Source organism: Corylus avellana, chromosome ca10 (assembly GCF_901000735.1).
Source record: "Corylus avellana chromosome ca10, CavTom2PMs-1.0".
Taxonomy (NCBI): Eukaryota; Viridiplantae; Streptophyta; class Magnoliopsida; order Fagales; family Betulaceae; genus Corylus; species Corylus avellana.
The window spans coordinates 18,233,563-18,249,856 of record NC_081550.1 but is presented as its reverse complement, the minus strand read 5'-3'; the positions used below and the strand labels follow the sequence as shown (position 1 = coordinate 18,249,856).

General features: G+C 36.2%; 2 protein-coding genes across 3 annotated transcripts; both read right to left on the bottom strand.

The window, feature by feature from the left end:
- Positions 1-214: 214 nt before the first annotated feature.
- Positions 215-4,371, bottom strand: LOC132163571 (probable GTP-binding protein OBGM, mitochondrial). Of its 2 annotated transcripts, XM_059573902.1 has the most exons (6): positions 4,167-4,371; positions 2,540-2,776; positions 2,256-2,364; positions 1,864-1,946; positions 1,709-1,771; positions 215-1,598 (listed from the first exon to the last, which is right to left on the bottom strand). In XM_059573902.1, exons 2-6 carry the CDS (start codon positions 2,669-2,671, stop codon positions 420-422), a joined length of 1,566 nt encoding a protein of 521 aa, XP_059429885.1. In that variant the 5' UTR covers positions 2,672-2,776; positions 4,167-4,371; the 3' UTR covers positions 215-419. The 2 variants fall into 2 exon arrangements, with proteins under 2 accessions (XP_059429885.1, XP_059429886.1); XM_059573903.1 differs by lacking the exons at positions 2,540-2,776; positions 4,167-4,371 and having other exon boundaries at positions 2,252-2,335.
- A 756-nt stretch (positions 4,372-5,127) lies between these two features.
- LOC132164391 (protein TRM32-like) lies at positions 5,128-8,370 on the bottom strand. Its single transcript, XM_059574898.1, has 3 exons — positions 8,178-8,370; positions 6,592-8,079; positions 5,128-5,878 (listed from the first exon to the last, which is right to left on the bottom strand). Exons 1-3 carry the CDS (start codon positions 8,335-8,337, stop codon positions 5,241-5,243), a joined length of 2,286 nt encoding a protein of 761 aa, XP_059430881.1. The 5' UTR covers positions 8,338-8,370; the 3' UTR covers positions 5,128-5,240.
- Between the last annotated feature and the right edge of the window lie 7,924 nt (positions 8,371-16,294).

Below are 16,294 nucleotides of genomic sequence, written 5' to 3'. Positions count from 1 at the left end.
TGGACTCATTTTGTGAGCCCAGTCTAACCAGCTAAACCCAAATCTATTTAGGGCCTAGAGTTGGTGGATTTTAAGCTGCTTTGGGCGTGGAAGAAGAGGCAAGACCAAGGATTGGTCTTAAATCCAACATAATTTATCAGACTGTGAATTAGCACTGCTGCATTAGGGTTTCCATTTGAACTAGTTATTCAGGCTTAAAATTGACAAAATTAAGGAAATATAAACCTGCTATTCGGGTGTAAATTGATAAAGAAAGCTTCTGATGATTCCATCATTTCCTCAACCGGGAAAACAGCCTGAAGAGTCACAGAGAACTGTAGACCCTGCACCCCAAGCATTAAAAACAACATTGGTTGAGTCTTCTGACACAATTCAAACTGATGCTCAACCCAAGAGAGATTCCCGACATTATTAACCACCTAATCAAGCAATATTCCATCTAAACTGAGTCTGGTGGAAATTTCACCATTCACAAGTCCTTTGAGACCAGTTTTCAACTCTGGTATTCCCTCCTCCAAAACAGCACAGACAGGAAACATAGGAACACCTGGCACCCTTCTTTTTAGTTCTTCATACACTTCTTCAGTCCCATTCTCATCAATTTTATTTGCCACTATTAAGGATGGCCGATCAGATAAACCCTCTTGATGGTACTCAAGCTCCAAAATAAGATCTTTCAGCTGTTCCCATGGTGGAATACCCTTTCTACCATCTAATGCAGCAGCTAGGTCTACCACGTAGGCCAGAACCTTTGTGCGTTCGATGTGGCGCAGGAATGCATGCCCGAGTCCACGATTTTCATGGGCACCCTTTATGAGTCCGGGAACATCAGCCACCGTGATTGATAAGTCATCATAGTTCAGATTCCCTAAATTCGGCCTAAGAGTTGTGAAGGCATAGTGCCCTACAGTGGGCTTAGCCCTTGATATAGCACCCAGTAGTGTACTTTTACCAGCATTAGGCATCCCCACAAGGCTCACATCAGCAATACTCTTGAGTTCCAACATAAGAACAGATTCAGAACCAGGAAAACCCTTACTAAGAGAGGACTGATCACCATCAGACACTTCGACATCAAAGGTATTATCCTTATCGACCCCAGGACTCATAGACTTGGGCTTCTTTGGAAATTTTCCAGCAGAAACATTACCCAAACCGCCCTCCCCTCCTCGAGCAACTATAATTTGTTGACCTTGTTCTGTTAATTCTGCAACATTGTATTTCATTTGTTCTGTTTCCTCTATCTCTTCTTTGTCAGCTGTCTCTTCTTTTGTGCAAATTTTGGATGTATTATATGATAAAGAAAATTGAGAAAGAGCATCAGTTGATGCAACTTGAGTCGTCTGCTTCATGCTTATCGACATCTCCATAGGTCCTTCAGTTTGAGCTAATGAGTAATCAGTTCTTAGAACTGATTCAACTTCAGCTACAACATTTGGGTCATTATAAACAGATCCCTGATTAGATTTAGATATATCATCGACAAGTGTACCAGGAATCTCCCATGGATCCAGATCTGTTGAAGAAAAGTTTTCAATAATGGTAGGGATTTCACCCTCTATAAGATGTAACACAGTGCCAACAGGAACATAGACAACCTAGCAGAGGTAATATTTTGTTAATGAATCACTGAATCCAGTTAGTTAAGCGGTCAATTATGGTCCATATGAACAATTTTGCAGGAATGTAACAGCTTTAGAACAATAACCTTATTTTCGCCTCTGGTTCCTATCATATTCTTTGAGGTTCCTGGTCCCCCCTTGTTTGCAGCCTGCAAGAGACCATAACTTTCACTCAATTTTGTCACTGCTGGTGCATCAAGCTATACTTTGTTTGAAAGATAGAAAAGGGAAAGTTACATACAACATGATGTTGCAAACCGCTGAAGTCCCAAACTGTGGGGGAACATTCCAAAATAACATCACCACCTCTTCCACCATTACCACCTATATCGGTTCCCAAGATAGACAACAAAGTAGCAATATTACAAATTAGCATTTACAAATCCCACTACATTAGAAACTCCTTAATAGTAAAATGATCATATCTATCGAGTCTCAAGGGTTTTTTTTTTTTTTTTTGACAGAAATCAGTATCTAACAGAAAAAGAAAAAGAAAAAGAAAATCTTGTCTATAGATCCAACATATTCCAGTTAAAGGAAAAGATTACAACTCATATAACTTACATTGAAAAGCTGAATATAACATACAATACAATCAAAATAATGGTTCTAGACATTAAACTACTAACCTACCATCGGGTCTGCCACAGCGATCATGCCGACCGCGGCGAAAACTGGAACAACCATTGCCGCCATCACCTCCTTTAGCATATAGCTTAAACCTGTCCATCATTTTCCTCTCCTGCCAAAAAGTCCCAAGACATGATACTTACCTTTCTAAAAAACACACACATAAAAAGATTCAAGAGATTTTTATGCATGCTTTTGTGTGTGTGTGTGTGAGCATGAGAGAGAGAGAGAAAGAAGAGGGGGGTTGGGGTGGGGGAGACTGAGGAGGAGGAGGGGTAACTGGTAACCTGTAAAGGGGCAAGCTTGGATTTCCTGTGAGTACCCGAGTAGAGAGAAACCAATGAAAAGGTCCATGGAGATTTAGAGGATTGTCTCAACGCTTCTAAGTGCCAAAGAGGTTTTCCACAGCGCACCCACATCTGTCTTTCTTTTCTTATCCCTCAAGCTCTCCTTAAGTTCAACATATTCATAATGCCTTGAATTCAGACTAGTTATTCCTTCACTTTCTCTTCATGCTAGATACCCTGCCCATATGATGGTAATGTTGAGAAAAACATATTCATTCTAAGAGCAGTAAGATGATGTAAATGCACTTACAAACAGTTAGGAACAAATAAGCAAGCACATCTACTAAAGGAATTTTATCAAACATTCACCATGTGGTGCTATCCAAACTCTACAATACATAATCTCATTGTTAGTCAATATATGTATATTTTAATTAAACATAATTTTTGGGTTGATTTTTTAAGTTGCTTTATATTAGTATTTTTATGTTGTTACATGTTAATATGGTTGAATGAAAATACAAGAAATATTTGCTGATTTTCCTTACGAGCCTTTCAGGTAAAAATCATTTTCCTGAAAAATGATTTCAATGAAAACATTTTCCTACAAAAAAAATTTACACTGAAACAATCATAAGCCTCAATGAAAAACACTTATTTCAGCACAAGGACCAGTGCCCTGAATATCATTGACTACATTTCTGTGATAATATCCACAGAAAGTCATTTACTGGGCAAATCATAGTTGAGGATGAAGTGCAATGCAATTTCAGGCTAACCTGATATAATTCAACTACAGGAGAGAGCCACCAAAAAGTAAACAACTAGCCTATAAGACAAATTGGTCCAAAGCAAGGTGCAAAAAGAATGCATACAATCCCCCAAGCGCCAGTGTAGGAGTACCTCAAACAACACGCTAAATTTCACGCTAAAATATGGACTCTTCAGGTTCCAAGACTTGCCACCACGATTTACTCCCATCCTTATATATGACAATAAGGATTACACACCAAGCTCATGAAATCCATTTTTTCCATTAATGATCAAGTTCAAATTACAAAAGCACCAATAATGACAACACCAAAGATACTCAACCAACTCCTGCAAGTCATGACAATGTGAGTGAAAATAGAAGGATTCTTTACCTTTTTTTTTTCTTATGAAAACAATTTGAACTCAAGATACGAATGATTCCATCAAACTTCTCTATTTCCTAAACAAAAACTAAAAGCAACACAAAAATTAGTAGTGTAGCCCCATGGTTCCATTAACTGGGTCAATGATTTGATTACCCAAAATCTGAGGTGTTAAGATGAGACAAAAATTAGGTCCATTTTTTACCCAAACATAGCTGACATCCTTAACACTGGCTTCCTCAAACCGTCTTGAATGTTTTCTATTAATGAGCAAGTTCAAAGGATTTAGGAGCACCCAAAGAACAGAAAAACATCATTCATTTTTTAACAATTCGAATGCCAACGCATCCACATTCATAGGAAATTGTCAATCTTCTAATCAATCCAACTAATCTTACTGTCATTACTAATACCTGAGTTTTAATTTCTGATAGAGTTAGCATAAATATAGAGATAAGTACGAGAATGAGCTGCAGGAGAAACGAGAGTACCTGAGATGCGATAACCCAACGGCGACGGCGAAGGGAAAACCAGAAGCCGAATCCGGAGAGAGACGAGAGTACCTGAGAGATAGTGTGTGTGATAATCAGAGAGAGAGAGAAGAGAAGGAGACTCTGGAGTTGAGCGAGAAGAAGAAGAAGGTCGGTTGTGTGGGTTGAGCGTGAAGCCGTGAAGGAGAGAAAGGCGGGTTGAGCGTTACTGTGAGAGGGGAAAATGATTTACGAAAATAATAAAAGGGAAACATTTTTCGCTTATTAAAATATGTTTTCTTTTTGTTTGCAAAAATAATAATAATAATAATGATAATAATAATAATAATAAATCTCTAGGTTAATACGAAACTTGCAATATTATGAGCCCAATAACATTGTTTTTTTGTTTTTTTTTTTGGTTTTTTTTGGGTTAAATTCTTTACAAAAATCTCCATTTTTTTAGGGTTAATACGAAACTAAATGGACTTGTATCACAAATGGCATTTGTGAACATCTGATAAATGCAATTGATCATTTTTCTCATGTCCGTTCAATAATTTAATGGTGTGTCACGGGTCAAATCAATCAGCAACTATCACGTGTTCTATATGTCACTAATTTTCCCTTGTTTCAAATGGTGCTGTGTAATTTTTTATTTATTCCGCCATCACAGAAGCACTAAAGTGTTGTGTCTCTTACATCACATCTATTCGGTGAGATCATCATTAGTTTCAGACCCACTTTGTTTTGGCTAAAAAAAAAAAAAAAAAACTAAAACAATTGAAGCTTCTTCTTAATCAAATTCGACCATAATAGCTGGAATCTGAAAATTGAATATCTTTCTTATTTTTCCCTATTGCTCCATTTGTAAGAAAATGAAAACTTGGGTAATTCAAAGGGAAAGATCATGTGTCAATCAAAGTTCTACTTTTCCCCATTCCGATATATGGCATTTATTTTTTTTTAGCATGAAGTGGACCGTAACAATTGATACAAGAATTTTCTAAGTATATATATACAATAATATACTGCAAACAAAACTTTTACATACAAGGCTGCATGCAGATGCAGGAGGCTCAACAATCTCAGGATTCAGGAACAAATAAGTTCATCTAAGAGTTGGTCGAATATCAAATCCTCTAGCTCAAGCGCCACACACTCATTATCAAACTGGAGCTTCATCCAACCATCACCCTTTGTCATGTCTCGAGCCACAACGTCATCCAATGACTGGTCCAGCTCTGGCCTCAAGCTCAGGTGCCAGCCAAGTCTTTCCCAGACCTCCTCAAGAAGATGGTGCCCCTTTGGCATTGGACGGATCTGGTGATTGAAGGAGAAGGCCTTTGGGAAGTAGGTGAATGATCTCTCATAAACCTCAAGGAGTGTATCATTGATTAAATCAAACAGAAGCTTGTGATCATCACAACTCCCATCAATTTCCTCTCCATAGTCTTCAAGTTGAGGGTGAAGCAAAGCCTCCAGTTCCTTGAACAATGAAGGAGACAGTGGCTGGTCTAGTGAGTACCATGTTCCAAGGTGGTCGGTTTTGTTGAAGCCTGACAGCTCAAGAACAAGTCTCACATAGTTGAAGTCAGCATCATCCAAATGAAAATGCAGGAAATGATTTTCAACACTCTCAGCTGGTAAAGAGTCTGTGCTGGACTTGGTTTGGTGGTGAGCAGAAGTATCTGGCTCGTCTATTTGAGAGCCCCTAGGATTTAACCCCAGACCTGATACAGTTGAGCCAAAAGATTCAATTGCCAACACTTAACAGGAAAAGTAGTTTGAGCTTCAAGCAAATCATCAAGTTCATCACCAAAGATTAATCATGTTTCAATAAGAAAAGACAACAATTATAACCTGGGTGTTGTGGATTGTTAGAACATTTTACACTATTCTTATTCCCTTCCTTATTTGATATAAGTTTATTTATTTACCACTCCTAGCCTATCTATAAATACGGATCATTATAAGGTAATTTGTTAGTTACCGTATACAACAATGATGAACAATAGAATCAAAAAGAGGGAGTCGAGACACAGATTTAACGTGATTTGACAATGTGCTTACATCCACAGAGGGTGCAGCTGTATTTTGCTATTTATGATTCAAGGTTACATCATAATATATATATATATATAGGAAAACCCTAAACGCTAATTGTACGGACGTATTTTAGAAATCCCTGACGTTCACTCCACTCCCGTCTCCTTGGCATCCCACTAGTGTTCTAATTTGAGCCACTAATTCTAACATAATTTATTATATATTCTTAGTCAAGATGTAGTCAGTCTTCTCTTTCATATTATTTCCCATCATATATTTCTACAGGGTAATTTAGAGACTGAAAATTTTCATCTGTCTTGTTTCAAATTCCATTATATTAAGTGAGAAATTCTGTTAGCCTCAGATAACTACATAGGTAGGAGGTGTGCACAATTACCTTCATAAATTGGAAGCTCTGCAATGCTGGTTATATCATCTGGAAAGAAAGTTTCAAGATCAGAAACTGGACTTGGTTCTGCCAGCTCTGTACAAGGATCTTCAAGCTCTCTGCTGAGGCTCATTGTCAAACCAATCTTCTGATCTTGGTGAAGAATGCTTTCCCCAGTTGCAGTTCCCTCATAATTTCCACCCGCCATTAGATTTTCTGAAGATTGGATATCTTTCTGAAATTCAGTCTCTAGATCAGCATGTATTGGTTCAATTGCATGCATCTCTGAGCTTAGAGCATCACTAGGCGCCTCATTTAGAAAGGAACACAAAGCATCAAGATCAGGCAGAGAGAGTCTCCTTCTAAAGGGCTTTGGAGCACTCCCACTTGGTGGAATTTTACTTTCGTTTGTCAACTTTAGGCTCTTAGAGTGAAGCCACTTGGTCTCTCCCCCAAAACTGCGCTCAAACAACTCAGTATATCTACCCAGAGACTCGTTAAGAGAGGATGCTCTTTGTATGCAGTCTGGTCTTCCCCTGCTGATATCATAATCAGAAATCTCTGGCCTTTTAGGCATCTCTTTTCCAGAAGGATCTCTTTCAAGAACTGCTTCGGTAGATGTGTGGTTACTTTCTGTCCTGTTCTCCTTGAGCACATGCTTTATTCTCTGCTTGATTTCTTTGAAACGATTAATAACCTGTTGATTCCACCCTTGGTGACTTAATCCCTGGGACGAATCCAAGCTTCCTATACTATTATTGTCGGCCATGAAAGGCATTGACTTCAAATGATATTCCTTCTGAGATTTGGATGCACCAAACTCAGGTGCTTGGGAAGCAGGAACCAATTTTTCACCTTTTGGGAAGGACCAACTTTCATTTTGCTTGTGTTTGACAGTTCTAGGCCTAATATTTTTTGCGGGTTGTGAATTTGGTGCAGGATATGACACAGACTTGGTTAATCTGGCTTTGGGATTGGAATTCTGCAGACTCTGGAAATGCTTGGTCCCAATGTTTGGCTCTTGTAGAATCTTTAGAAAATATTCCTTGTTTACCTTAAATACCTCCAGAGCATCAACACACTCCTTAAACTGGTTGTTAGAAACATCTCCCTTCAGCTGGTCAGTTTCTTCCAATCCTGTGTCACATTTTTCAGGAAAAACTTGCAATCCAGTGGAAGAAGTGTCAGCACTTTTTTGAAGGAGAATGGTTGGATTTTCCCCATCAGTGTGTATTTCACCAAGAGATTTGTCTGAATGCTCTAAATGATGATGGGCTGGAATAATTCTCCTCAACCATATTCTAGCAGCATGGCTTAAATTCCAGTATCTGTGTTTTTCTTCTTTGGTCATCTCTTCGGCAATTGGTTCTTTTATACGAGCTTTTCCTGGTCTTTTTTTGGTGCTTGCAGAATCCGGCAAGGGTTCTGCTGCAGAATCCATAAGTTCTTGCACTTCAATGTCATGCTTTTTCAAATTTGCTTTTTGACTTGCTTTGCCTACAGACAAGGGGAAAAACATGCAAAATGTAAAGCATATAGAAAACAGGAAACCCCAACCGTTATATTATATGATTAAGACTTGAGAGAAAACCCACATCTAACATGTCTTCCTCCACTGTGCTTGTTGTGTGTAAGCATTTTTTTGACATAGTGCCAATGGTGGTAGCCAAGAATATGGAATATGCTCCACGTGCAGCCTGGATGGCTTCCCTCAAATTGAGCGCCAGAGAGTGTGCGCTCCAAGTGCCTTCCCATGTTTGAGACCCCAAAAAAAACAAAAAACAGTTGTCCTCTCAAGTCTGAAACCCACTGGAGAGAGAATTGATTTCAGCCACTAGGGAAACTCTCTTGCAGAAACCTGATATAACATAAAAACGCCATTAAAGACTAGAAAACGATATGACATAAATGTGAAAGTAGTTTTGAGTATTTTGTGAAACGAGCCCTGTTTCCGGGCACATAAGTTATGAAACAAAAACACAGAATACTGATTACCCAAAACCTACACCTCAAACGATCCTCAATCCTTATCCTTCATTAAGATAATAAGATCAAATATCATGAAAAAGAGATTGAAAGCAAGGACTTGGAACAAGATTAATCTGACTGATTCAAACATGAAATTCCTGCTCCTCCTCCCAAAGACCAAAATAGTTATGTCCATAAAGCTTCTAAGTTTTCATTGCTTTCTCTGTTTTGGATTATCTGTTTCTAACCTTCAATAAACACATGCTGATACCTAGAGATAATCGAATTTATAGCTATAAAAAAGATTGACCAAAAGTAACATAATTATGTATATCTGCTAGAAAATAGAAAAGGGTCGAACATAAACTCTTTAAACTTAGAAGATGGCTAAGAAAGAAGCAGACTGAAACATTCATGTTTGTCAATCAAGACAGCAGGCTTGAAGTTTTGTCAAAACCCCATCAAACCCAAACAGCAGTTAAAGAAATTGAGTTTCAAGTTTCAACCTGAAGATATCAGATTAATTAATAAATGTTTGGAAACATGAAATCCATGAAACAACAAAAACAGCTAGCGTTACACAAACTACAACATCATTTATTACGTAAATTCAATGAACAAAAAAGTAACAGAAACAAAATTTGTCACCTTTTTTTTTATGGGAAAAAAGGAAGCTTTGGCGGCTCCTCTTGAGCTATGCTAGAGCTCCAGAACCATGGCGGGCTTTGAAGAAGGAGGAGGAGACGCAAAGAGTAAAAAACACTGTAAATTCTGTGACTAAAGATAGCAATAGACTAAGGAAAACATTAAAGAAGCTGGGTTTATGCAAGTGGGAGATATATTTTTGGCTATGGTTTACCGTACACGAGAAGAACAAGAAGTGGAAGAAGGTCGTTGGTAGTTAGTAAAGAAGACCCGGAAAGGAAATAGACGCCAAAGCCAAAGCCTATTTCGGCGCCCATAAGCGTTAGCAGCCAAGCCTGGTCCACTCTCTCCGCGTCTGACTCAGCCTGGTCTAAGGCTTCGAGCCGATCCGAGTCTATCAATTACCGGGTCTATGAAGCTAAGCGTTACATCTAGATGACCAATATATATATATAGGTCAGACAAAGGCTTAGTTTGGGTTACCAACCATAAAACATAAAAATGGCGAGTAGAGATTAGGCTAATGCTAGTTGGGGTGATGTCATCACTGGTTTGGATTAGGTTTAAGTTGATATGATTGAAAATCGTGGTTAAATCGAAAATATTTTCGATTGGCTAGAAAAATTTTTAATTTCTGTAAAATGGTTTTTATTTTTTAAAACTGCAAACCATTTTTTGAGTTTAAACTTTAATTTCATTCTCGCACACACTCTTTCTTGTAGTTTATTTTCATTGTTGTCGTCGATGATTTTTCGTTATAAACCAAACGCTAAAAAATGTTGCTTGAAAGCATTTGCTAAAAATATTTTTCAATATAAAATATTTTGCGTTGAAACAAATGAAGTATTAGTTCAAGTTGAAATTAGACTCGTGAAAATAGAAGAATACAAAAAATATGTGTCTCAATTCTAATCAATCCAATTCCAATTAGAAATGGACTCAAGTTGAATCCCATAATTATAACATAATGCTTTCCTCTTACTGCTTGTTGTCCATCTACAATTGCGAAAGATGCAAGTAAAAGTTATATGTATTTTATATATATATATATATATATATATATATATATTAGTTTAATAAATTGTATTAAAAGTATTCTCCGACTTAGTTTAAAGAAAAAGGTTGTTATACATACACTTGTAAAGTTTGTGTCTCACATTGAGAAAGTAAGAGTGGTTAATATACCTTAGTGGACCCAAGCCCATTAGCTTAGGCTTTTGAGCAATTGGGCTAGAAGTGGTGTTCTAATATGTATATTAACTTACTCTTGTTTGACTCCTCTTGGTGTTTCTCTCCCCAACAATTGGTATCAAAGCTTATGGTTACCTTCCGCTGTTACTGATATGAGTATCTTGGTTTAACGCGTTTAGTTTGACTTCGATAAAAAGAGTGGTTTCTCTTGTAGTACGTGTGACACTCTTGTATGTAGGAAAGTTTAGTCAATGTGGTAGAGACTTACAAATGAGGGGAGATTTGTTGTACATACACTTATGAGGTTTGTGTCCCACATTGAGAGAGTATAAAAAATAAGAGTGGTTAATATACTTAAGTTGATACAAACCCATTAGCTTAGACTTTTGGGCTATAAGTAGTGTTCTAATATATATTAACTTACTCTTGTTTGACTTCCTTGTTGTTTCTCTCCCCAACAAAAGTTATCCCTTGAAAGTGCTACATATATTTTTATCAAATTTTTTCTCACAAATGCATAGAGCATAAGATCATTGAATATTTGAAGTAGAAGATCACTTTAAAGTTAGGTAGCATGTGGTTCCAAACAAAAGTATGTTGAAATGGTTGTGTGAAATTTCCATGGTGTTCTAAAAGTCCTAGCTTGTTAAAGGCCAATTTGCATCATTATTTATATCCAATCCACTTGAGGTTCAAGTATATGCAAAAGTTGACCCGTTTGTCTGAACTTCAATTGAATTCAGCAATGTTGATTTTGACCGTGTGTTGATTTATCAATCCCCGCCTCTTCTAATGGGATTCATTAAATCCCGACCATATAATACTTATCACATTAGTCATTAAATTATCATTTAAATTTGTTTGTTTAATTTTTATTTATTTATGTGGTACCACGTTACACTCATATAGTTGTCATAAGAATTATTAGGTAAGGCTGACAATTTTTTACATGACTTGTTGAAGAATGATTTCATATTGCATGGACAAGATCTTGGACATATTTATAAGGAATGAGCAACCCTCTCTTATTGAACTAGTTTTATGAGATGAGTTAAGTCCACGAATTTTTTCATGGTATCAGAGCCTACCACATGACGAATAGGACCCACATTACTTCCCCCGTAATAAGGACCAAAAAAAACATTGGCCTGCACATGAGAGATGGTGGTTTTATGAGATGAGTTAGGCCTACGAATTTCTTCACTATGTTCCTAACATGAAATTAAAGAGTTAGAGTTAAAGAATCTGACTTGTTTAATTAAATATGTTAGATTATGGACAACTTATCTAGTCTTATATCAATGCCTTGATATGATCCAAATCCGACACATAACATAATGATTAGCAATTTTTGACATAACTTACAAATTCGACACGAGATTAATACAAAATTAGAAGGTTAAGGTTAAAGGGTTGGATCCGTTTAATTAAATTGCTATGAGTGATAATTGGTGAATTTGTATAAAAATTATAATAAAAGTCGTAATACACCAATTAATCCGGGACCTCAAATTTGACATGATGTGATTAGTCTAAGATTTCAGATATTCCAGTGCATGGACCACGCTCATATTGACCGTGTCAACCATGAGATTGTTTGAAAAGCAGGAATTTTAGTCGTTGTCTTTTACATTTCACCACACAACTTCTTGGAATTGGTACGACGTTTGTGGTTCAACCTCAAAGGCCGAAGCTAGGGATTATGAGGCCTGCAGGCAAGCCCAGGAGTACACTAGGCCCAACCCACAAAGCATCTAATGAAAATACCTATCCCATCTTGGCTCATGTTTCCGGATCCGGATTTTATAGTAATTCTGACAAATTTCAAACAGCCGGATGAAACTTTTCATTTAGGCTTTTATTATGATTCTAAGTGTCGTACATGATTTAAATACAAGTTTAATTATGTGTATAAACCTGATTTGGTATAAGAACCAAAAGCTTATTATACACACATAATTAAAATCGTACTTATATCATGTGTTAGGAGCTTAGCAACCTTAAGCTATCAAACCTCTTAATTAAACGGGTTATGAATACAATTATCACATATATTTTTAATACATGTGATTCTTACGTGCACTATGAATATATATTACTTGAGTAATGTTTTATATCACATTTCATTTTATAATTATCGTGCAATGTTTACATTGTAGTCTTAACTAATCTTTGAATTTTTTTTTTTTTTTTTTTTTTTTTTGACAATGACTGATCCAACAGTTGATTGTAATTGTTATATCAATATTGTATAATAGTTTTGAAATAAAAATGTAATTTCTAACATTACTCGTATTAATTTAATAAACTGAATTAGTGATTTTGTCGGAAAAACTTTGTTATCCGGTTATGGTTAAAAGTTGTGTGTTTAGAAATGACATTAGCAAGCTGTACAGCCTGTACCCATTAAAAGTTGTTCTTTTGTTGCTCTAAGAATAATATTTTATACAGAAAGCAAAATAATTCACCAGGTAAGCACAGCATCTTCTTCCTTTGTTTTCTTTCTTTATTCAAATTTTCCCAGTCAGCTTCTCTTTTATAAAAAAAAAAGCAAAAAACAAAAACGAAAGATTGGAATATCCAATCCTTTGTCAACATATTCTTGACCTTTTATCCAGAAAAAAGTTCTACCAACAACTCTCTACTTAATCATGTTTGAATATTTTGACAAGGTAATGGCACCGAATTTTTTCCTTCGATAATATTTGGAGAAAATTTATTTACTCTCCTGAAATTTTAGGAGTTTTTCAATTTAAACCCCAAAGTTTAAAAATTGACAATGTATCCCCCTTAATGTTTCAAAAATCTTCAATTTAAACCTTCCGCTACTAATTTCCGTTAAATTAGATGTAAATTTTTTAAAAAAAGTCTGAGGGTAATTACGTAATTTTATAAATTTCCGTCCAATTTGACTAACATTAGTAACAGAAGATTTAAATTGAAAATTTTTAAAACATTAGGGGGTACATTGCCAATTTTTAAACTTTGAAGTTTAAATTGAAAAACTCCTGAAGCTGAAGGAGTAAAGTGAATTTTTCCTATAATATTTCCTACAACTTGCCTTTATTTAGGGTACATTCGGCATTGCAAATTCATAGATAAAAAGTGCAATTAAATTAAATCACAGAAAATGTATCCATTTTCAATTTTTAAATCGTAAGCAAAATGTGCGTTTTTAAAGTAGAAATTACGATTTTAAATGCCATATTGTCATTTTACCAAACAAATTATATTTTTTAAAATCACAAACTCTAACAGATCCAAACTCTTTAATCCACTGACGGGCTGATCCGTTTGGGGCCCATGAATCCCTTTAGCTCGGGTCCAATCATGTAAATGTAGATATATCAAATTAAAAAATAATAATAAAATATCCTAAAACATCTTGAAAGATCATGATCCACACAGTAGTGTACGGTGTACACCAGGGAGTATGTGGTAAGCGATTGGGAGGCTGGGAGCGCCCGCTTCGCAATGAGCAGCTCCACTCGTGCACGACAAAGACGTTGACAAGTTGTAGCGACAAAAAACCACAGCAATAGGCGTCACGACCAAGCATTCACGTGGAAGGCTTGTTCATGTATATGATCATCATCATCATCAGTAAGACTTAACAATCTCCGTACACGTGCAAACTTTCCGTTGCTTTTGTCGTAGAATCCGCCAAGCAAACTACACATGTTCGTACCAAATCAAGGCCCAGAGGTATGTAAGTTTTCACTATAGCTCAGCTCAGAACAGTGACGTCGTACTTTCTCTAGTGGGGATTTTGTAGCATATCTCGTCTTCGTATTGCCCCCCTCCTTTTTTTTTTTTTTTTTTTTTCTAAATATAATCTTATTTGCAATAAATTAATATTTCTCAAAATAATGTTGTTTTGATTTATAAAAAATTAAAACATAAGATTAATAAATATTTGATGTAGTATTCATAATTGGCATTTTAGTTCATATGTTGAATAAGAGTGCTCACATAGTTGATATTGATATATCAATTATCTAGTGGCGGAGCCATGTTAAGCTTTGGGGGTGCCGTGATTGAAAAAAAAAAAAAAAAATCTTTTTTTTCTACCCAAAGCTCAATTCCTAATGTAAGTGATCTTGTAATTTGGATATTTTGGTTATTAAATGCTGAGAATATTAGTTGTTAGAATTTAAATATTTAATTGGAGAATTTGATACAATTCTAATCTCAATTCCTTATTGTATTTAAGTACCGGTGATTAGAAAAATAAGGGAAAAAAAAAATAGAAAAAAGTACTAGTTCATTATACCATGCAAAAATAAAAATAAAAAAACTTCACAAAAAATAAATGTTCAATGGCCCTTATAATATGAATTGTCTAGTTCTGCCACTACAATTATCCATTTGATCGGCCCAAGCCAAGAAGGCAAACTTGGGCTTGACAATTAAGCCCAAATCACGAACTACGATGAGCCAAAACCAAATAGGAAATAGTGGCACAAGAAATAGTTGTTTTGCCACTTCATCTCAATTGTCCGGTTATTCTCTTCACTCGGAACACATATTGTGAATAAATGACACAAATAATATCAAAAAATTCTAGTGGGTCAAACTTCGTGATAAGCATCGCATCAATTTTTAAAACCAAAAACAAAAATCCCATACATTGATGAAGTGAAACTTAAAAACAGCTAGGATTTTCTCTTTAGACCTCTTAGATGTTCTCCCCTCATGCACAAGACCCCTTTAAATAGATATGTGAATCCTAAGATAGGCTAATTGCCACCTCACCTACCCACACACCACAAATTAGGTCCACAATGAGTGATTCTCCTTGTGCAATTTGCCCAACCCCAATAAGATAATATATCAACTTGAGTAAGGATATAAAATAAAATAAAATAAATCTACCTCTAATGGGCTTAATGTGGTCAAGTAAATTAGATATTGGGGTTGGTGGGAATCAAGTTAGGCTCGGTCGGGGGGGAGTTGAGACATTAATAATGCTATTTCTCAAAATAATATTGTTTTTTTTTTTTTTTCCTAAATTAATGTCTTTTTGCCAATAGATGACACATTGGCAAGGAAGAAAAAAAAAAAAAAAAATCGGAAAAAGCAAAAGTGATTTGAGTAGAAAATCCGATATTTAGTGGGCCTGGGAAAGAAGATCCTTAACCAGTTCTATTGGACTCAGATCAAGGGGGTTTTTTTTTTTTTTTTTTTTTTAATCATCGCATAATTAGGCTTTACGGATCTGCTTTCTACAACTTTTTGTACCAAAAAAAACGTTTCAAAGCTGAAATTTGGACCCACGTCTGATTAAATCTAAAAGGCACCGATGACCGACCAGAGCCCACGAATGGATAGGTAGCACAGCAAGAGGCATCCGAGTACTCACACTGTAGACTGCCCTGCCCAAACAGTGGCGCTAGATCTGACCGTACACTGTTCTGTGCAAGTCCAATCAACATCCACTGGCATGGAAATGCGGTAAGAGCAGTAGCCCTTCTAGATCACCACCGTCCATCTGTGGGGCCACCAGGGCCTGCCATCTGTCATCCACTTTCTTCAGTAATTACTTGCCCCCACCAGCAATTAAAATTTCTACCACATTTTGCTATTTTCAACCCCAAAAGAGATTCTCTGCGTGCAAACGTCCAAGGCCCTCGTTTTCAATTTGACGAAAATGGCCACCGCCTTTTCCAAAATTAACGAGACCAGTCAGCCTCGCTGACAGCAACTGAGGCTTAATAAATGTATGCCTCGGGACTCCGCTGCATAGCAGGAAGACAAGGCTGTGTGAGCTGGGGAGAATGCTATTTTTTTTTTTTTTTTTTAAATATATATATTTATTTTTTCTCAAAAAATTATAAAACAATTTCTAAAAAAATAATTATTTTTTCAATTAGAAAATTGTTTTTTTTTGCTTTGGAGCAACAACACT

Coding starts and splice junctions, on each gene's coding strand:
- LOC132164391 (XM_059574898.1), bottom strand. CDS start 8,337: ATGGGAAGGCACTTGGAGCGCACACTCTCTGGCGCTCAATTTGAGGGA. Junction 8,080..8,177: donor TGGAGGAAGACATGTTAGAT/GTGGGTTTTCTC, acceptor CCTTGTCTGTAG/GCAAAGCAAGTCAAAAAGCA. Junction 5,879..6,591: donor AGAGCTTCCAATTTATGAAG/GTAATTGTGCAC, acceptor CAACTGTATCAG/GTCTGGGGTTAAATCCTAGG.
- LOC132163571 (XM_059573902.1), bottom strand. CDS start 2,671: ATGTGGGTGCGCTGTGGAAAACCTCTTTGGCACTTAGAAGCGTTGAGA. Junction 2,365..2,539: donor CCAAGCTTGCCCCTTTACAG/GTTACCAGTTAC, acceptor ACTTTTTGGCAG/GAGAGGAAAATGATGGACAG. Junction 1,599..1,708: donor GAACCAGAGGCGAAAATAAG/GTTATTGTTCTA, acceptor TACCTCTGCTAG/GTTGTCTATGTTCCTGTTGG.